Source organism: Callorhinchus milii, unplaced genomic scaffold, assembly GCF_018977255.1.
Source record: "Callorhinchus milii isolate IMCB2004 unplaced genomic scaffold, IMCB_Cmil_1.0 Scaffold20, whole genome shotgun sequence".
NCBI classification, from domain to species: Eukaryota; Metazoa; Chordata; class Chondrichthyes; order Chimaeriformes; family Callorhinchidae; genus Callorhinchus; species Callorhinchus milii.
Genome location: NW_024704761.1, coordinates 2063420 through 2084862, shown reverse-complemented (window position 1 = coordinate 2084862; position 21443 = coordinate 2063420). Strand labels below are relative to the sequence as shown.

The 21443-nt window shown below is 48.3% G+C and overlaps 2 protein-coding genes across 2 annotated transcripts; one reads left to right on the top strand and one right to left on the bottom strand.

Annotated features, from left to right (window-relative positions):
- Positions 1-128: 128 nt before the first annotated feature.
- On the bottom strand, positions 129-8957 carry nup85 (nucleoporin 85). The gene is made up of 19 exons (XM_007888786.2): positions 8782-8957; positions 7807-7900; positions 7097-7268; positions 6767-6843; positions 6209-6249; positions 5853-5922; positions 5340-5461; positions 5113-5247; positions 4826-4948; positions 4436-4567; positions 4199-4305; positions 3919-4002; positions 3528-3593; positions 3220-3371; positions 2712-2829; positions 2127-2227; positions 1137-1288; positions 702-800; positions 129-365 (listed from the first exon to the last, which is right to left on the bottom strand). Exons 1-19 carry the CDS (start codon positions 8935-8937, stop codon positions 261-263), a joined length of 2106 nt encoding a protein of 701 aa, XP_007886977.1. The 5' UTR covers positions 8938-8957; the 3' UTR covers positions 129-260.
- A 3716-nt stretch (positions 8958-12673) lies between these two features.
- On the top strand, positions 12674-20745 carry sumo2 (small ubiquitin like modifier 2). The gene is made up of 4 exons (NM_001292946.1): positions 12674-12732; positions 18267-18395; positions 19271-19342; positions 20063-20745. Exons 1-4 carry the CDS (start codon positions 12712-12714, stop codon positions 20123-20125), a joined length of 285 nt encoding a protein of 94 aa, NP_001279875.1. The 5' UTR covers positions 12674-12711; the 3' UTR covers positions 20126-20745.
- Positions 20746-21443: the final 698 nt, after the last annotated feature.

Genomic DNA, 21443 nt, shown 5'->3' with positions numbered 1-21443 from the left:
TATATAAAGCTATGATTGTTACCTGATGCTATCTACTGTACAGCCTGACTTGACGATAGGTGGGGGATGACGATGATGATGGGACCTGGGTGGCCAGTGATGGGTGAATAATGAGCATAAAACTTTTTGGTACAAATATATTTTAATTTGCATTTATTCCGGGGGATTTAAAACCAAAAAGTGAAAAAAGTGATTAATTTACAGTTGGACGTAGTGCACACAGGCAGGTACAGCACAGTGAGGTCAGGTTCCTGTCGCCCTCAAGAGCCAGGCAGCGTCCCCTCCTGAACGATGGCTTTGGCCAGGTTGCGTGTGAAGGCGAGGCGAAGCAGCTCCAGCTTCGTGCTCTCCACGTCGTCCTCGTCCTGGAAAGAGTGAGAATCAGCTTTACACGGGCCACAAATCACATTGCGTGTTACAGCCCAGGGGCGGGCAGCATTTCATAAGGCAGGACGTGTTGTATAACAGTAAGAAGATGGCAGGGATTAACGCAAATCGGCTCCTGGAGTGCAGCAAACAGCAAGTGGACTGAGGCCTGAGCTTTTAAACGCCTTGAGAGAATGTGCAATAAGCACATCATGCCTCTCTTTCTCTTCACCCCCACTCCCATTAGTGGCAAGTCCTGTATTTACCAGTTTCACCCCCAGTCAGACGGACGGCGATTGCAACGATTGCCTCTGGCTGTAACAGCCCCCACTTACTGCTATCCTTCTGCTTTCTTGCTTGCTCTCAGCCTGTGCTGTTGTGACGTCCTCCAGACAGTGCATTAGCTCATACGTCTGCTCCGTGGAAAAGATGACCTGAGGCAGAACACAGTCAAGGATCAGTACAGAGGATCCCACAGGGGGAGGAGCAGGAATCAGCCAGAGCTCCTGCCCCATCACTTCTCCCCACGAGGGAGCAGGAGAATGGATAGGATTAGTATTGGCTGCAATGGCCTCTCACAGCTGAAAAGGACACACAGACCACCTGGTGTCTGAACTCTGACCTGAACACTGAGAGCAGAGAGGTCTGGTTTTGGCCTTTCCTAGAACAATTAGCAGCGCTGGGACAACACAGTTCCCTCAGCGCCGAAACCCTATCTAATGGAAAGATTATTGATAATAATAATAAAAAAAAGCCAGGAGCGAACAAACCTGTTTCTGCTCCAGCAGAGGGAGTGCGTCCACGAGCAGAGTCATCCAGAAGGAGCGGGGAGCGATGCGAGCGGTCATCAGGGACAGCAGCAGCCTGGCCGCCTCGGGGAAACGCTTCTCTCCGTACAGTTTGTGGAACTCGCAGTATTTCCCTGTCGCAGGACAAGTGTTCAGCAGCGGGGGTTAGAGTTTTGGGAGATCGTCGGCAGGTTAGAAATCCTTTACGTTACACCAATGACGGACTGAACCGAGGGTTTGTTACTGACAAGACAGTGATTCCTAATGTCTGCCAGGGACTTTCCAGGCCGTCTTTCATTCCCTTAGCGCCTTCCGCCCACTTCACTGTCTAGGCCGGTGGGGTGGGAGGGGGGTTTCCAACCGGTCGGTCGCCACTAGGGGCTGCTGTCTCACATGATCTGAGATAAAAGGAGTGAGAGAACTGCACGGTTCTGAGTCAAATTGAAAACAACCAAATGCACAAAGTATGCATTTGTGAGATAAAGATATAAACTTTGCTTAAGTGGCTGTAAATATCGCTCCTGCCTCTTGTTTTTACTGAGCAGGTGCAAGATCGACCGGTGGGAGTCCCTGGTCCAGGCTGACAGCCCAGGACACTGTTGGGGAGTGCTGTATTGTCAGGAGGTACCTTCCTGCAGACCAGCACTGGATATCAAGGTCCTGTCTACCTATTTAGGGATCCCCAAACATGATTTGAAAACAGAAGGGAGTTTCTCTCTCTCTTCCGGTGTCCTGAACAATAAACCCAAGGTAACATCAGTCACTCACATTTTGTGGCTGGGACGTTGTTGAGATAAATACAGTCACTACATTTTATAGCAAATTTTGTGAAAGGCTTTGGGATGTCATTCCCGACGTGAAGGTTCTGTATAAGTGTGAGTGTGTTGGGTATTATGTTCACAGGTGAGTATGAGATGGAGAAGGTGTGAGTGAGAATCTTGGGCAGTGTGACAGCCATGTTAGTGTCCTCACCTAGGAAGGTCAGCCGGTCACTCAGCAGCATAGCTGAGCCCAGGTTGTTGATCAGGTCCAGGTCAGAGAAGCTGCCCCGAGCGCAGTAATCCTGCAGGAACCTGCAAACCAAACCAGGGCCTTAAACGACAACAACAGCAACTTGGATTGATATAGCCCCCTCCACACCGGACGACGTGTCAGAGCGCTTTACAGTAATGGATCCTGGTGCAGGGGGAGGAAGGTAACCAAAGGCCCGGTCAAAAAGAAAGGCACACAGAGCCTTACACCACACCCAGGCCGGCTCCAACCAGGTTAGATTTCAGAACCGCGACACTCAATACAAGCCGCTGGAGTCTCAGATCTCATTCCTATCAAATACCCAACAGTTTTGCTGGGCTGTGACTTTGACAATTATAAGCCACCCGACAGCTCACTGCAGGGCTATTCCTCATTGAGAGCCTAGACAGTGAGCGTTAGATCAGACACATTGAGCTAACCTCCCTCTGCACACAGGAGCAGGAAGCAGGAGCTCAGGCTCGGAGGAGGAGACCCGGGGAGGGAGGGAGCTTGTTTGCGGCCCCAGTCTCTGATATCCGCACAAACCTATCAGAGATGAGAGTTGCGAAGGCGGCGTCTTTCGCTCGGATGCTCCAGGACAGCGCTGAGCCCAGCCGGTTGTTGCGCACGGCCTTCATAGCCATGATCTTGCAGATACTCCTCACTGCAGAGAAACACAAGAGCACGTTAATCGCGAGGCTCGATTCCAAGTCCCCGCCTGACCTGATATGGCCAAACCAGACCGAGAGTGCCACATAACCATGTCAGCTGCACACCGAGATCTCCCTGCATTTGGAATGGTTACGCACTCTCTCGCTGGAGGGAGGCTCCCTGCTTTACCTGATTCCAGAGAGTGTTAGTCTCAGGATGGGCGACTGAAGAAGTTTAACCAGCTAAAACCACATAGGTTGCATTGAGGATACTGTCTGGCAAGCTAGGACAACCCTACCCAATGGGCTAAATCACACAACAGTATCTTGCTCAGATAACCAGCACTTAATGTCGTTCCTTCTTCTCCTCCCCTCCTCCACTAAAGCAGCACGCTGACACCCACCTTGCTCATTCATCTGTCGCTGTTCACATATCCTCAGCACTTTCAGGGCCTTGCGTTCAGTGTTCAGCGGCACTCGCTCAATGTGCAGCTCCAGGTAAACACGACCAAACTCCGGGCAGTGATCAAAATAGTCTGTGGCCAGCTGCCAGAGGCTGGAAAAGAGAGAATCAGCTCAGTCCAAACGGAAAGAGTGGGGGAGGGAGGGGGGGCAGGATTTAATAACGGACAGTTTGTGTGGACAGTCAGTAACCCTCAGAAATTCCCCCCCAGAGTGAAAGGCCTTTAATCCAGAGGTGGCAAAGACCCACCTGTGATGACAGAAGAGGCCAGAGGCATACTCCAGGATCAGGAACTCTCGCAGATTTGAACCAAAGCTGGGAAGAGAAGACAAAACGTTAAACCTTTTCAGCACTGAAAGAAAGCTTTAGAAACAGAAACCACAAAGCAGTGAATTCCTGAGGACCTTAAAGCAATGTGAAGTGAAGTCTATGGGCAGCTCGGTCATGTGCTGTACAACCAGTTATTATTCCTCCCACCCCCACAGAGAGCGGCGTGGACACTCGCTATTACAACAATCAATGTTCCCCTCATTCATCTGTACGCTTCACACTCTGTACTCGGGCTGTAATTACCCCGTGCTGCAACCTTCTGACGAGGGACACACACACAGACTGGAGCCTGGCAATGGCAATCACTCACTGGAGGTTGTGGGACTGTAGAAGGCTGCAGTGATCCAGCAGGTCTGTCAGGTGTGCCACGAACCACCAGTTACTCAGAGCGACGCTGCAGAGGAGGAGAGAGAAAATAAGGTCAACAAACAGAAACAATGGCTCAAGCACGTAAGCTGCAGTTGCAAAAATCGTGTCTCACACGGAGGGATGTTAAAATCAAAACAATAAGAGACCCTGTGCTCAGTCTGTTCGGGGCACCTGTTCCTTTCTGATGTGTGAATCGGTCCTCAGTCCCCGCTCTCACTCACCTGCAGTCCTTCAGCACCTGGTGGATGTTGAACTCGAAGGCTGATAACAGGATCCTGTCCAGGGCATCAGGACCGTTCGAGTCTCTGGTAAACTGATCGAGACAGACCTGCGCAAAGCCGAGCAAAGTTAGTCAAATCAGTTACTACCCTTTACTATATATCCTTTGAAGCACTTTTATACAATAAGAATTATTTTATTGATTCACAAAGCCCACTGAAAACCATTGATTCCCTTACCTCTGCAAAGTGATGCAGGTCAGTGGGTTTTACTGAGGGATGAGAGTACAGCAACTTAGTGACTAGGTAATGATACCACGTGGTCAGGAGATCTTTCTTCTCTAGTAATGCCTTCTCGTCTCCTAATAGGATCTGAGGAAGGAAAAGTCATTAGCCATTTGTTAGTTTGTTGGATTTTACATTACTGCAAAGGCTCGGTCAAAGAGGAAAATCTTCAGGTGTGATTTGAAGACGGGCAGAAAGGGGGCAAGATTGAGGCAGGGAGTTCCAGAGATTCAGAGTGTAGTGGCTACCGATGGTGGAGCGGAGGAGGCGAGGGATGTCCAGGAGGAGGAGCAGTGGTGCAGTGAGCCTGGCTCAGGGCCGAATATCCCAATGCTACCCTCTTACCTGACAGATTAACTGCAGGGCATCGCTGGAGGCAAAGGTTCCCTCTCTCAGACATCGCTGGCACTCCTCATGCCAGTGCCGCCACTTTAACTCAAACTCCGTCAGTGTCTGAGAGCTTGCAGGCTGGGGTGAAGGAAAATAAAATAAACTAAGCCAAGAAAGAAGCAGAATGTTTAACCTGCCCAATAACAGCCTGCAGACTACAGGCATATTTAAATGTCTTCTCTCCCTCCCCTCTCACCCTCTCATTTCTCTATATGACAGAGGAGCCCAGCTCCACCACGTACCATGAAAACAGGCATCTTCTTCAGTAGATCATCCATGCTGACGTACATGGAATGCGCTGATGGAGCGAGCAAGGCCTTCTTCGCCAACATCTGCCGAGCCTCCTCTATCCTGCCCTGCAGCACGTAGCCAGTGACCTGGGAAAGCAAAGGTGAGAACTGTCTTGCAGCAGAGAACACTAACATGCAAACTCTGGCCTTCTCCTTTCGCACTGAAAGCTATGACTTACCACGTCCCAGTAGCTGCGATGTTCTGTGGGACTATCACTGGCCAGAACCTCTGGAGCCATGCTGTCCACCTGGCACACGTGCAGACGTACCCAGTCTAACAGATGCAACAGGAGAAACCCAGCTGCAACCAGACAAGTTACTGCTTAGCATTTCCAGAACACGTTTCACTAGTTTACAATAGACAGGTTATACCACACACCCCCCACCCCAACCACCACCGGCCCAAACAAAGAGCAATACTCGGGTTTCACATTATACAACTAAGACAACTTGCATTTATATAGCGCCCTTCACGTGGGATAGGGTCTCGGAACTCTTGACAGTGACACCGACAACAGTGACAACTCTGACACCGAGCCAGGGGGAGAGGGAGGTGATCAGTAACTGTGCCTCACAATGAGTCTTTGCCAGACAAGTGTGAATTTTAATCCTATTTTGTATCCCCGTTACAGAAAAAAGCTAAAGAGCTCACAAAGTGATCTTTCACAGCACAGTGAGGGGCTGCCGCTTACCTTGAGCTGCCTCAATGAACAGAACCTCACAAAGATTCCAGATCAGCTCCATGGCAGACAGAATGGAAACCTGCAGTGAAAAAATACACACAAATTAAAGCTGTTCTGGAATTAGTTTACATATTCTAGTTAGGGGACCTCCACCCTTCATAGCCTTTTGCAAACTGCAGGATACAGATGTCTGATGCTCAGTTTGTGTATACACTGTGTGGCTCTTACTGATGCCAGAACAAACGATAAAAAAGTTACAGAAATAGACAAGAGTACGGTAGCCAAGAACAACCTCATTTTAAATACTTTCCACATCACTTTTCTCTGGTCTTTAAATGTTGCGCATAAAAGGACTATTTCCGTACCTGATTTTCAAACTGGGTGAACAGGGCGGGATCGTGATGAACTGAAATGGAAAAAAATAGTCTCTTTTAGGCGAATCCACACAAACACAAGACATCCCATCACTCCCGACGCAGGAACGGTTACACAGCCGGAGCGCTGGAAAGTACTGGCGCGCTGTCTTGAGTCAGGCCTGATCAGGAGAATTGTTACACTGGGAGTTTTGGGTGAATTTTTGTCTCATTTCTTCAATCTTATTTCTTTGTTGTTCGCGCCAGCGCCCAGGTCAGAGGGTGTGCTCCCTGCAGCCAACACCAGAGGGTGCCAGAGATCCTCCGCGCAGTCCCCCTCAGGGACCTTCAGATAAAGAAATCTCCTTATTCTCATTTTCGAATGTCAGTAATACCCTCTTCATGGGACTCTTTCTTAAATAATGCCAGTGTCCCAGCCTCTGGTATTCTCTCTCCACACTGATAGGAAACAGCTCAGACTGGGAACTGACCAGACTATAATTCCAACTTGAACCCGTGCAATCAGCACCTTCTGGAGAGGAGGGAAGTGGAAAAAGATTTGCAGTTTACCAGTTTCCGATACTTTGTGCAGTTCCTCCATGTAAGCTCTCATCACTGAACGGTAGTTTCTGCTGACTCTGACCAGTCTGTAGGGAGAATATCAGCTGATTTACAACGTGGCCATAAAAGAGTGTACACAAACCATTCCATTCTAAGCTCCAAAAAATCACAGGGAAAATCAAACTGTGCTCAGACATCTCCCTCTCCCTCCTTCTTACCCCTCTCCTCTTACCGAGAGCAGGCCTGCCTGTCTCTAATGTAAATGCTGGACGATATCAACGAATGTTGAAGTCAGAGGAAGAGCAGCTTTTGCAGTCAATGTTTACAGTTGTTACTTACTGCAGTTTGCGAGCTTTGGCGACATTTTCCTTCTTGGTGGTCTGGAGGGCGACAAAGATCCCGTGTGACTCATTGAAGAGTTTGCGTAGAATGGGCGAGTAAATGTCTTTGTCTTTACGCACCACCTGAATAGCGGGAGCTGCGGAGGAACCTCCGGAAGGAGTCGGAATATCTGGGGATTAAACAAAGTACAGGGAAGGAAATTCAGTCAGACCTGGGCAGCGCAGACCAAATGCTGACAATACAGCTTAATAGACACGTTTACGGCAGTTTAATTTGAAACCACACTTTGGTTGTCCAGGTTGTTCTGCAGTTATATATTGTCTGATGTGAGGTAGACAGACACAACAAGTATCAGGTCTGATCCTGGTTCTGTGCTGTTGGCTGATCTCAGACAGGGTGATGATGCCTAACTACTATCAATAATGCAAAGTGTATTTCAGTGAGTATAGGATTGGCCTCAGCTGTCATACTGTAATAATAATAATATATTGAGTAAGTCCAGTGTTCAGTGTGAGCCCCCGCAACTGTCGGGAGAAGGAGGGAAAAGGGAAGGGGGACAAACAAAATCATCAATCATTATCAGAGCAGCCTGACGGAGCCATTTGAGACACAAAAATAAAATGTTACATCACAACGTTATAAAAGGAATATATAAATCTCAGTTTCCAGCTGCTAATCTGCCACAATTAACCTTCGACAAACATTACCTGCTCCTTTGCGTTTTATTGGATAGACAAGAATTTCCACAGGACCCCATTCAAATCCCATGTTGTGGTGACCGGGGTCCACTCCCACAATTTTCTGCAAAGAAAAATTATATATTCTGCTTAATATAATTGCCTCGGGATAATATCACAGGTCAGGTTTGGATGAAACAACCCCTCATCCCAGTTATCCCACCGTCATCCCAGCACAGAATCAAGTGACCAGGTAACAGTTCCGGCTATTTATGACCACACCGCTAACACCGCAACATAAATACATTCTCACACATTTCATGCTGAGCTGCGTCGCTCTCCAATTCCGGAAAGTAATAATAAAAATAATAAGAACGGCATTAGGCGCAGGTTGGGCGAGAGCCAAGGCTTGTGGGGGGGGGTGTGGGGGGAGAGCCCAGAGTCTGCGTTGGGGTAACTGCTGGAGTCTAACCAACGACAACCACACAGCTCGGCCGTTGATATCACTGTCCGGCAGCTTTCCCGCTGCTTGTCCAGCGAGGACCCCCTCCCCCCTCCCCGTGAGTGAGTGAGTGAGTGAGTGAGTGAGTGCGTGCGTGCGTGCTTTGGCTGTGGGGTTACCGGGAGCTCAGTGGGAGGATTCCCGGCCCCCAGTGACTGGTCGGCCCTTCCAGGTCCTGCCGATGGGCCGAGCCGAGCCGAGCCGTCACCAGCAGTGAGTGCCCCGGAGCCCTGCGGACCCTCCCGGCTCAGGAACCGGACCAGAGGGATGGCGGGGGGCGGGCGGGCGGGGGGGTGTCAGTGCCCTTTGCTGCCCGGGTCTCTCGCTGTGACTGGGGCCTGGTGCAGGGTCTCCCGGGCCGGGGGTGGGGGGGGCGCCGCCAGCCACAGGCCCTGATGCAGAGACAGCGGCGGCAGCGCAGCCCCGGAGCACCGGGGGGGAGAGGGAGGCTTTGAGGCCTCGGGAGTGAGCGCAGACGGCGTGACTGAGCCGCGTTCTCTCACCGTCTCCGGCGGCTCCAACTCCTCCATTGCTGCCGCTGCCGCCGCCGCACGCGCCGCCGCTCGCACAGGACCCCGAGCCCGGGGCGGGCCTCCCAACCGCCTGGATCGCCTTCCCACAGACGTTCCCTTTGTCCGATCGACTCTCTCGAAGGACATTTAACGTTTAAACCCTTTCGCCGTCATCCGAGTTAATGTTTTTTTTTGAAAAAAAATAAATTAAAACTCGCCCCCGATGGGGTGTTTTTTTTTTGCCGAGCAATATTTTGGGGCGGGTGACTATTTTTTATTAATTTGAAGCTTGCAAAGCGTGTGTTTTTCTCCCCCCCCCACACACACACACTTTGAAGACTACTTTTTCTTACGGTTTTCAAAAGCATTGAATGACTTTAAACTTAAAACCCCCTCACCCAACAGGGTTTGAATTTCTGGCGATCTCGTTGGCGCCACCCTGTGATGTCATCAGTCGGTGCCGAGGTTAAGGAAAGGACCTTCTCGCCCCCGGCGGCGGCGGGAAACACATTCGGGACAAAATCGAGGGGATGAGAGCTGTGTCTCTGAGAGAGTTTAATCACTCAATGAATCGATCGATTGATCGGTGAAAACTTATCAAAAAACCTGTTCTCTTACCGTGAAGGTGGAGGGGGAAAGGACAAGCGGAGGAGACGTCTGCGGGTTAACGATCCCGATGGGGCCCTCGTCCGTGCGGGTTCATGCGCGAGCAGAACAGCAGCACAAAGAAGAAGGACGCAGTGATAATAGTTCCTTGACCAACGAGCTTACTCTGCTCGAAACCCCCCCCCCACCCCCACCCCCCCACGCAAGCGCCTCCCAAAGGAACCCCCATTCGTCGTCTCTTGGGGAAAAGTGCTCTTAAAACTAATGGCAGTCCTCGCATTTGACGCGGCGCCCGATCACGTCCTTCGAGGCGTCTCCCCAAGCGCTTCGCAGGATACGCCGTGGGGCGAATCGATTGTATTTTCGTGGGGCGAACCGTGGCAGCCAATCGCGCGCGGCAGTGTCCTGCAAACAGTCGTGGGTTGAGCGACCAAATTATTGTTGGGGTTTTTTCTTTCTTGAGGGATTCTCATCGGGCGTGTGGAGTAAGGAAACTTGCCCGAGGTATCGCCCTGGCCGGGAATCGAACCTAGGTCTCTCGCTTGAGAAGGCGAGTGCTCTAACCACTGAGCTACGGGACTCTACAATAAATTAAATAAGTCACTCAACAAATGTGAAACCATCACAGTTATCAATCAGAATGAGTTTTATGGGGGTAAAACATAAATGAACTGTGATACGGACAAATTGCTTATTGGTTATAAAAAAAAGGCACATGTACTCCATTATTGGGGCAGAATTTGCACTCAACCCCTCATGAGAACCAAAGTTGCTTACTTCCAGTTTTTTTGGAACCACCCCAGTGTCTATTTGGCTCCCTCAAAATGAACAACAATGCTCCACTAATCTCCCTTGTCTCCAGAGAAAGGACCGTGGGATTCAGTTCACCAGTTTCCAGGAGATTTATTGCTTTTATGCCTATCTAGAATCTGCCTCAAATACTTGATATAGATTCTTATATCATCGAGACATCTCAAAGTGCTTCACAGAATATACTGTAGATCAGTGTAGCCAACTTTTTGATCAGCCAGCCAAATAAATGTTCCTTTGTTTACGACTGTGCCATGTGTATCACGGCTCAGCAGCTACTGGAAACAAGGTATTGATTCAATGCAGACTTGTCTGGACTGTGCAGGTGTGAGTGATTATTTTAGGGATTGTTGGTGAGGAATCGGATAAACACCCTTCTCTTTTCCTGCTAATCAGTGTTCCTTTTACCCTTGATCTCTGCTTCCTTCCTCCAATTCACCCAACCCTCCAAAAAATCTACTCTTTACAAATTCTTGCTGACTCTTTGATCAGCTCGTACTTATTCAAGTGCTCAGTTATTCTGTTCCTGAATGATAGATGCTCATAATTTTCACACAACTTACGTTAATATGACAGGTCTAGTTTCTCCTCCTCTGCCTCCCCCCCCACCACCTTTTTCTTGAATAATGGTAGTAACATTTGCAATTTTCAATCCACAGTTTCTGAAATGTTTTGGAACAGTTGAAGAGATAACATTATTAATCCAGGATGCTTCGGTGAACATGTCATTTCAACTCTATTGTTGTGTTAATCATTTCCCATACATTGTTAGGCTCAACAACTCATCAAAACTAGGTACCCTAAAGCTGTTTGATGCAAATATTTAAACACAAAATAACATAGACAAGTACTAAATGTTTGAGTTAGTTACAATTTCTAGTAACTGCTGGAGCTACTAATCATGTGGCTGGTTCCATCAGACTAAATACTTTCCGAAGAACAAGCGCCCTCTAAAACAGGAATCTGGAAGTAATTTGGTGTGAGTTTTTGTTAAATTAAAATATTACAATAAACATTTAGCATCTGGTTATGGAGGAAGAGGTATCTGCGGAGACCTGGAAAGGGGAGACTTGAAGGGAATCAAAATATTATTATTCGGGGCTTCGGGAACACATCACTCCCACCCTCGCTCGCCTCCACTGGCTCCCCATCCCCCAGAGGATCGAATTCCAGATCCTCACCCTCACCTACAAGACCATTCACGGCCTCGCTCCCTCCTACCTCTCCGACCTACTATCCCCCTACCTACCTGCCCATACCCTCCATTCCTCTGGCTCTGGTCTGCTCCACATCCCCCGCCCCAACCGCCGTACCATCGGTGGCCTTCAGCCTCTCAGCCCCGAGGCTCTGGAACTCCATCTCCAGTGCCTTCGCCGCTTCCTCCCTTTCCTCCTTCAAGGCCGGTCTCAAGACCTTTCTCTTTGACCTTCAGCTCCGCTCTCGACTCTCTACCCCCTCCTCGCTCCCTCCCTCCCCTCCCCCTGACCATTTCCCCCCCACTGCTCGGGTCCTGACCCAACTGTACAGCGCCTTGGGACGTCCTCCCGACGTGAAAGGCGCTCAATAAATGGAATCTTGTTGTTGTTGTATTCTCTCGCTCCTAAAAAAAAAGGAGTAAAGCCCGACCCAACCTGTTGCAAGAGGAAGCATCAGCTTCGGTTGCCGTGTAGGTTATACAGGGAGGGAGGGAGCCGGGTACGGGCAGGAGGAAGGAGCAAGTCACCTTTGGGTGAGGTGAGGGGCGGGCGGGCGGGGCGAGAGTGACGCCATCTCCCTCCTGCCCACCCACTGGCACCGGCCACCCGACTGCGCGGTCAGCCCCACTCCGCGCACGGCCGTTGCGTTGACGCGACCCGGGCCGGGGTGTGGGGCGGGCGGGCGGGCGGTCACGTGCTCGCACGGGAGCAGGAGTAGGCCATTCAGCCCCTCGAGCCTGTTCCGCCATGTTGTTCTGGATTCCCCCCACCAGAGTAAAATAGTCTCTCCCCTCCCCCCCCCCCACTCCTCCGCGCACGCGCAGGGACGAAACCCGCGACGAGGGGCGGGGGGGGGGGGACACAGCGGCGGCGTTGGTGGGGCGGAGGAAGGGTACCCGGTCACGTGCTCTCCTCCCCTCCCCCCCCCCCCGACGCGCACGAGCACGCACCAGGGTACTTCGCGAGGCCAGAATGAGGGCGCGCGCGCGTGGCGTCGCCTCGCCTCGGCTTTCTCCCTCTGCGGCGCGTTGCGTGCGTGCGTGCGCGCGCCACCCCCACACCCCCCACCCTCCCCCCCCGGAAAAAAAAAGAGAGAGAAGCGGGAGCGAGCGTTGTGGATTTTTTTTTTGCGCTCTCCCTCCACTCTCTCTCTCTCTCTCTCTCGCTCCTCCATCTCTCTCTCTTCCCCCCCCCCTCCCCCCCCCCCATCGCCCGCCCGACCGACCGACCGCCCCCTCGTCGTCTTCTTCTTCTTCTTCTTCTTCTTCTTTGTGCCGAGGGAGGGAGACGCTGACGAGAAGAAGAAACAATGGCGGACGAGAAGTCGAATGTAAGTTCGCAGCCTCTGAGGAGAAAAAGGCGGGAGAGAGGGGAGGGAAGGAGTGAGGGGAGGAGAGAGGAGAGCGGAGAGAGAGAGAGAGAGAGGAGAGAGAGGGAAATGGCGGCCCGAGCTACAAGGCGCCAGGCCTCGGGGAGTGGGGGGGGAGAGGGGAGAGGGAGAGAGAGAGAGGGCCCTCACGGTTCCGGCCCCGGAGCGCGCGCGTGTGTGTGTGTGTGTTTTTTTCTCTCTCTCTCTCTCTCTCTCTCCTCGTTAAAGCCGCGCTCGTCGGTGCTCGGAGAGGGGGCCCCCGAGCCCGGAACCCGCGGCCTTGTTCGCGCGCGGCCCCGTTTTGAAATTTTGCCGCCATGTCCCCCCCCGTCAGAGCCCCGGGGGGGGGGGCCGCGGGCTCGCGGTGCGGCAGCGCACCCCCGGGCCACCGCAACCCCCCCCACCCAACCCCCCCCCCCCGCCAGGCCTCCCGCACCGCACCGCACCGCCCCGCAATGCGGCTTGGGCACCATGAGGCAGCCGCGGGCGGGCGGGCGGGCTCGCCCGTACCCGCTCAGCGGGGCGGAGAGAGCTCAGCCCCGAGGCCCCGCTCACCCCCACCCCCCAGTTACAATCCCCCCCCCCTCCCCTCCCCCCAACATGCCCTCCAGATCCTCTTTCCTCCCAGACAGGCCCTCCAGATTACCCCCTCCCCCCAAATATACCCTCTAAACCCTCTGGACCCGACAAAAACATGCCCTCCAGATCCTTGCCCTCCCCCACCATAAGCCTCCGGATCTCTTCCCCCAATCTCAGCGGGGGGTGGGGGGGGTCTCTACCCCCTCCCCGAACTGCCTTAGGAACCCTGTCCCCCCCCCCCCCCCACCCACCCCCCAACGCACGCCCTCCCTCCAGATATTTAAAATGGACAGAGAAGTTTTTTTTTTCTCTCTCCCTCTCGGTTTCAAAATGAAACCCGACTTGGGGGGAAAAATTTTTTTTCCTCCACAAAAATTTTTCTGTTTTCTGACACTTTTTTTTTTAATACAACTTTTTTGTCTACCGATCTGAGTAAAGCAGCTACTGGCGCGAGCTTGATGCCTGCTACCTGCTGATCCAAGGATTCGGGCTGGACAGTGCAGGGTAATTTTAATGCACCTAACACCATCATATATAAGAATCTTGCATTTTGATCTAATGCTGTTTACACTTGTTGTAAAGTGTAGGGCGACTTAGCATTCCGTAGGCAAAGGTGGCAGCCAATTTGGGCACAGCAAATGTCCTTTGAACATGAAGAAGTGAATAACCAATTGTATGTCTACTACAGTCTACTTGTAGGCATGGGAGAGATGGAATTGGGCAGGCATGCAATAGCAGGCTCATGCCTTTCATCTGACGTGTCAAGGTATCTCAAAAGCGCTTCACAGGCTGCACTGTGGGGTGTGACTGTGTTTTGTGGGCGAATCGCACAATTCTAGGAGGTCTGATTTTGAAAGGTTATTGCTGTCGGTTTAAAATTCTATTATTAAATCTAAAATTGAATGTGAACCATTTTTAAAGCTAATTTTCTCTCTTTATCTTCAACTTGAAGTTGCTCATTCCTGCTGATGTACTGTTGCAAGGGTTCCAACAGCACTCAGTACCTTTCCCAAATAGTTATTGATGTGCGACAGTGAAAGGCAGCAGAAGGTTGTTTGATTCTGTCATCACCTGACATTAACATATGCACACCTTCCACCAGTAAACAGTGGCTTACAATCCCCCTTCTGGCATTGTCCCATCTAGTGTGGTAACTTGGCACAGACTGGGAATGAAACATCAACTCATCTAATTTGTGAGTTTAACGCTGCATATGCTCGGCTGTGGTGCTGCCTATAAATCTAGATTATAGCAGGAATTGTATTGAATATTTGTTCAGCAGTGCAACAGCTCTTGTCAATACATCACACCTGCTTATCTGAAGATAAAGATTTTCTTTTTCCCCCTCTTTCCCATCATGACTGAGTCACTGTACCTTCACTATTGTGAAGCAAAGCTCACCAGCTCGCCTGATATCCAGCTTGACCCTGCCTCCTTCTTCGCTTTATTCTCTCTATCCTGCCTTCATAGGCCACAATCATTATTCACCCTCAATTCCTGTATGGGTCTTGGCAGGATTCTTGTCTCCTTTGCTGGGTCATTGGTTCCTTTCTGCTTTGCTTCCATCGGTGCACTTGCTTCACATGCCTTCTCAGTTACAAACTCATAACTCCATGCCCTATGATTTCTGAGACTTTTGTTCCAACTTTGAAAATGGTCTGCTCATCTGCTCATTGGGTACCACCTTCTGACCTTCAGCCTGGTCTGCTGAAGGAGCAACTCCCTTGCTCCTCTTCCTGGAACACCATCTCAGCCATGACCTGAAGCCCCTCTCTAAGTCTGTTTGGGGCCCCCACAACCACTGGTTCCCTAAGTGGAGCGTGATATGGATGGCTGCCCATCCTCTTGAATCCTTGGAAACAACACATTCCCAGGCTGCTAGTTTCTTCCCAGTTCCTATCATCAGGTTCGCAACCTTACAAGATTGCTCCATTGTCTCACCAAACTGCAGTATTAGCTCCAGACTCTGTACTCTGATCTCCCTTCATTCCCTCAGGCTTGGCTGATTGAGGCATAATTGTCTGACGGGTAAAACAAAAGTCTGATCACTTGCTTTAGTTTTAAAATGAAAGTAACCCTGTGACACAGCAAGATATAAATTGCAGATGTGAAATACACACATTTGATTTTGTTAAGTATACTGACTTCCATGCCCCTGATTGGGTGAACACTGTGGGGTAGATATTTTGAGAAGGAAAGAATCTGGCTCAGCTCCCATTTGAATAATTTGCTTGGATATCTGCACATGGTCACTTGGGCAAGATACTTGGAATCCAGAAAGCCATGAAGATTACTGCTCCAGTAGGTACAACAACAATAACAAAATTACATTTATAGAGCGCTTTTCACGTCGGGAGGACGTCTCAAGGCGCTGGACAGTCATGGGTCAGGACCCGAGCATTGGGGTGCGGTAGGGGTGAGGGAAGGCAGAGAGGTGGGAGAGCGACTGAAGGCACGATCGAAGAGGAGGGTCTTAAGACCGGCCCTGAAGGAGGCAAGGGAGGAAGAGAGGCAAAGGGACTGTGGGATGGAGTTCCAGAGTGTGGGGGCAGAGAGGCTGAAAGCCCGGCCGCCGATGGTAGGGCAGGTCGGACGGGAGACATGGAGCAGGCTGGAGCCCGCTGAACGGAGGGATCGGGCAGGTTGGTAGGGAGTCAGCAGGTCAGAGAGATAGGAGGGGGCAAGGCCATGGATGGCCTTGAAAGTGAGAACGAGGATCTTGAATTCGATCCTCTGAGGGATGGGGAGCCAGTGGAGTTGGGTGGGATTGATGGGGTCACAGAGCCTGGTGTGCGAGAGTACACGAGCTGCAGAGTTTTGGATGATCTGCAGCTTGTGAAGGGAAGAGTTGGGAAGGCCGATGAGGAGGGAGTTCCTGTAATCAAGCCTTGAGGTGACGAATGCGTGGGTGAGCGTTTAGGTAGTGGGACTATGTGAGCGAACATCTCAGTAGATGAGATTCGATATCTAATCACATTTTTGTCCAGACTCCATTAAGATGACAGTGTCAGAACAGGAAGAAAAATAAATTTTCAATAAATTAAAAATAAACAAGAGGTGTATAGATGGTTGAGATATTCTCAACAAATTTAACATGTTAGTTGGGAAGCTCATATCTGTAACTTGAGAATGATACAAGGTGCTGAAACTGAGGGATGGAACCCCATATGTGTCCTGAGGTCATCACTAGACCAACATTTGTCGACTTGTGTTCTGAAGCTCAACTTGCGATTTCAATGCATTTAAATGAACTAAGGAAGAGTCATGGAGCTCCTCCATAATAAAGAAGATGAGCTTTAAGTGAAGCGTGTAGTAATGGTCGTCTGGTTCTGAAAGGCAAAAGTTCCTTTCATTTCAGAAAGTGCATTTGTGTATTAATGCAGAAGCCTGGCAGAGCTGTTTTGTGAATGTAATCTGATCACTGTTTGCAAATAATCTTGGGATTGTATACCCCTGAGAGTATACTATTTTCAGAATTGCAAATGGCTAACCTATTGTCTTCTTCAGTACGTTAGCTACAATTCTCCATTTGTGTTCAAAGTCCCAAAGACCAGGGAATTATGACAGTAGTTGATGGGAATATAGCATTGGGTTCTGTAGATGCTATGCTGGGAACAGAGGATAAGCAGGCTGATTAGAGATTGTGATCTTTCAATTTCCACAGTGCTTTCAAGTGATTTTAATACTGGAAGATACTGTAGCCGTATATTTAAACTTGGAGAGGTTGTATACATTTATGTAAGAGGAGTTAAGGAACAATAGTGAGGACTACAATTTTATGAATGTGTTCAGCAGTACAATTTGATAAATAAATAATCATAATAATCCTTGCATTTGATATAGCGCCTTATCACGTCTTTAAGACGTCTCAAAGTGCTTCATAGAATACACAGTAAAGTGATTTGAACATAAGAACATAACATGTTTTTAAGTTCTTATGAATTAACTATATTGTGGGTCCAATAAATATTGCTACGAAAATCAAGTTGCAAATTCAAGATGCAAATTAAGGCAATAGTCACATATGCACAATGCAATTCTTTTCAATTTTGACTGGCATTCTTTTTAATTTTCCTGCACCAGTGCCTAGAGAGATGAAACTGCAGCGAGAGCTCCTGATCACTGATCCAAAGACCCATGCTGGAAAGTGAATATGATGAGCCACTCGAGTTCTGCTGGGATGGTCTTCGCTGCCTCCTTTGAGTTGAAAGTTTTTCTCTTTCCCCTGCTTAGTGTCACCTGTAAATTGAACTATCTTGCACTGAGTCTGAGAATCCTGATCATTCACAGTCCCTGAAACATCCCCAATCAGGACATGCACACATGTTTACAGTCTGTCGATATCTGATTGTTCTATGAATATCCAGATCGCACTGAGCCTATACCACGGATGTGTGTTTGATTTTGAGCACCGTAATGCCCTCGCAAAGCAGGTATTTAGCTGATAGTAATGCAACCGTTGGCAACAGCTGACTCCACTGCAGGACAGACACACCATCAGCATGTATGTCGCTTTGATCAACTTGCAACTGTACCAAGCATTACAAAGCAGAATTTAGCAGAGGTCTAGGAGCATATTGCCTAGTCTCAGTGCAGGAGACAGGAAGAGTACGCACTTACCATGTACTTCCCCATCCCAATTTGTCATAGAATCAGTTGATGCGTCTCATGTTTTATTCTACACACATAAGCAAACTACAGTTGGTTCTATTCCTGTTAAAATGCAACAAAGCAAAAATCGTACCCACTTACAATGCAGTGGCTTGGTCATGTTATCCTTGCTGAAGATCCCTGCTTTCCAATGAATGCTTCTATTTTTGGTGTTTGTTGCCTGATGGCATCTAAAGGATTCTGATTGGGATTCTGCACATCACATATGCTTCTTAACTGTCTGATTCTTCATTTTCCCTCCACAGGAAATTGTGAAGAAAGAAAATGAGCATATTAATCTGAAAGTGGCAGGACAGGATGGCTCTGTGGTTCAGTTTAAAATCAAGAAGCATACGCCGCTAAACAAACTGATGAAAGCCTATTGTGAACGCCAGGTAGGGCTCCGGCTTGTAAGCTGTGCTCGTGCACAACAGGATATAAATGTTTGGGGAACTTGGGGCCAGTTGAGAAAAGATTTAAGTCTGTTACAACTCTCCCAATGGCTTAACAAGTCAAATCAATTGAATAGCTGCTGCATAAGATCAGGGAAGTCTCGAGCTTGATTCCCGTTTTGTGCTGAGTTGGCTACACCGAGCAGGGACACTACAGTTTGTTTCAAGGAAACCAGTCTGCAAGTTTCGTACCAATGTAGTTTGCATTTCACTGTTAAGTTTGTATCTGGATTTGCAACACAACAAAATAAAGTATCAAAATCTTTAGTGTGAGAACTATTATAACATAATAATCTTTACACTTGACATTATTCTAGGATGATTGTCTTAAAAAACTATTTTCAGAAGAGTGAACAAAAGCATTGTGGGGTAAATGTCCTTAACACCTGGAACTCCCTCCTTCTACTGTCTCACCCCTCTCTGTCTAAATTGGCCCTACAATTTACGTCATCAACCACACCCATGTCATCCCATCTCGCCCTTGCATGGCGTCCAACCTGTCTTTCTGATGCGTTCCAGCGGTTTGGGACATTTTCCTGACATGAAAAGTGCTTTGTCAATATATATTTGTTCCGAGACATCCGATGTAAAGGATGCTGTATAAATGCAGTTGATGTTGCATCTGAAATGGGTAGATGCCTTATGTGGAGAGACAAAGGCATCGCTGGTTTGGGGCTGTTGTCAACTTGTTGAGATTTTTTTTTTTGCTTATTGAGGGATTCCTATTTACTCTGGTGTGTTGGGCTCTGACAGTATGAGAGCTGCTATCTTGCTTTGTGAGCATCTTCTCACCCGTCAAGTTCTGTTTCTTTTCCTAGGGTTTGTCAATTCGACAGATCAGATTCCGATTTGATGGACAGCCAATTAATGAAACAGATACACCAGCACAGGTAGGAGCTGGCCCTGACCCAGAACTTTGGGTAAATGGATAAAAGGGGGTGCATGCTGGTGGCAGCTATATTCTGGGATCACATTTGTGCCATCCTGCTCTGATGTTGTGAATTAGCGCTCTGGAATTCAACACCATCTGGGTTGAATTACAGTTCCATAATAATTACAGCCAGGTAAGGTGTATTCTGCAGATCGGACCTCTTTATATGTCTAGTTTTTAACGCAAGCTGCTTTCTCACAAGAATGTTGGCCCTCTTATCCCAAAGCCACATCCTCTAGTTGCACAGGTTCCCTTTAGCATCATTCACCCAGCACTCATAGTATTTCCAACTCGTATTTTTTTTAAATTCCTGACTGACCACCAACAGCATTCTTCCCATTTTATAATTCAGTTAATTTTCCCACCTTTGCGGCAAATATCATTTTACTGTCGGGAGGCAGACAGCATCCAGGATTCTGTCAGTTCATGGAAACAGCCACCAGGAGGGAGGTATTGCTGGATATGCTGGTATTACGCTTTCCTGGAGTTGGTTAGCTTAAGATAAGCTGGTCCAAAGTGCAGGTCCTCTCTATGCTGTATTTCTAATACGGGTAGATTTATTTTTCTATAAATGGGAAGATCTGTGAACACAATAGAAAGCATTTACCTGCACTTACCTCCATTGTGCTTCGGTGCTATGGTGTACATGGTGGATTTGATTCACGTCTTATTCTTGCAGTTGGAGATGGAAGATGAAGACACGATTGATGTGTTCCAGCAGCAGACCGGTGGCCTGTACTGATCGCTGCTGCTTTCCCTTCTCTTTGTCTGCTCCATGGTTCATCGGTGATCAGTGCTTCTGACAAAACCGCAAATCCTTTCTCAGCAGCAGTTTGGAAAAACACTTCTAGATTGTTTTATGTCCACACCTTCATAATAGCTTTTATGGTTTGCTGGTTAATCTTGTTGCATTATTTTTTACAAAAGAATAAATTTACCAGTTTTTATAGAACGATTAGAATTTTAAATCGTTTTTACTAAAGCATCCACTATGGTTACCTGACCAAACCCGAGTTCCGGAGACAAAATATCTTGTTTTTAAGCAAACTTACTTTTGTTTTCGGCAAAAAACATTGGCTCGCTGATCTAGGTTTTACAAATTTGTAATATGGTAAATTATTTCGTTTCATTCTTTTAAAATGTTTGAAACTGGCATAGCTTGTTTGATGGTAGCCATTCCCTTGATCAGCGTAAGGACAGATGCAAACAGATTATTTTATACCAATTTGTATTGTTGTAGTTCCACAGAGCATTCTTTGCTGCTGTATTAAAGTAGTGTAAGATAGGTCAGAAGATGGATCCCATGATTTTGTTTTCCTCATGTATGTGTCTTTGTTTCATAAAATCCTTATTAAAATAATTAAAAACTTAATGAGCTAGTCATCTTCAGCCCGGACTTTTCTTAGTGTTGTTTAATGGGGATCAATTGTAAACCCTGCCATTTGTATCTGATTCATAACCAGAGTAAATGGAAGTGCACACTCGGTACAGATTGTCTTTACAATAGGTTACTTAGGGGGAATTCTAACCGATTGCAACTTCAAAATATGTCCGCAATGTGTTTCAAACTGATTGCTGTAGTATATTATAGACCGTGTGATTTGGCAAGTTCATAACGAGAGGAGTACTGATTACCTTAATAGAATTTTAAAAATGGGGAGGTTAAGGAAAAGAAATTGTTTAACACAGAGGGATGTTCATGTGAAACTCCTCACCACAAATGGCTGTTGAAACCGAGCTCATATCCGCATTTATGGGGAATTGGATAAATACCTGAGGAAAAATAATCTTCATGAGATTAGATATCTCCAGTGTGGGTGAGGGTGTGTTTGTGTTGGGGGTGGTTTTGGGGGGTAAGGAAGTACAGTAGTACACTAGTACAGACACAAAAGGCCTGAATGTTCTGTATTGTGAACGGGCTAGAAACCAAGGGTGAGGCTTACTCCCCATTACACCATCAGCATGAAGAAATAATACCTACAATAAGAGTCTGGCAGTGAAAATAATGGATAGACATGATCTGGCAGTATTCTCTCTACAAATTTGCATTGTGGGGATAA

What these genes read in the sequence shown, in the direction of transcription:
- nup85 (XM_007888786.2), bottom strand. Translation starts at nt 8,937, where the DNA reads ATGTCCTTCGAGAGAGTCGATCGGACAAAGGGAACGTCTGTGGGAAGG. An exon ending in GCACAAAGTATCGGAAACTG is followed by an intron (nt 6,250 to 6,766) that starts GTAAACTGCAAA and finishes TTTCCATTTCAG; the next exon opens with TTCATCACGATCCCGCCCTG. An exon ending in CAGGTGCTGAAGGACTGCAG is followed by an intron (nt 4,003 to 4,198) that starts GTGAGTGAGAGC and finishes CCTCCTCTGCAG; the next exon opens with CGTCGCTCTGAGTAACTGGT.
- sumo2 (NM_001292946.1), top strand. Translation starts at nt 12,712, where the DNA reads ATGGCGGACGAGAAGTCGAAT. An exon ending in TGGCGGACGAGAAGTCGAAT is followed by an intron (nt 12,733 to 18,266) that starts GTAAGTTCGCAG and finishes TTCCCTCCACAG; the next exon opens with GAAATTGTGAAGAAAGAAAA. An exon ending in AAACAGATACACCAGCACAG is followed by an intron (nt 19,343 to 20,062) that starts GTAGGAGCTGGC and finishes TTATTCTTGCAG; the next exon opens with TTGGAGATGGAAGATGAAGA.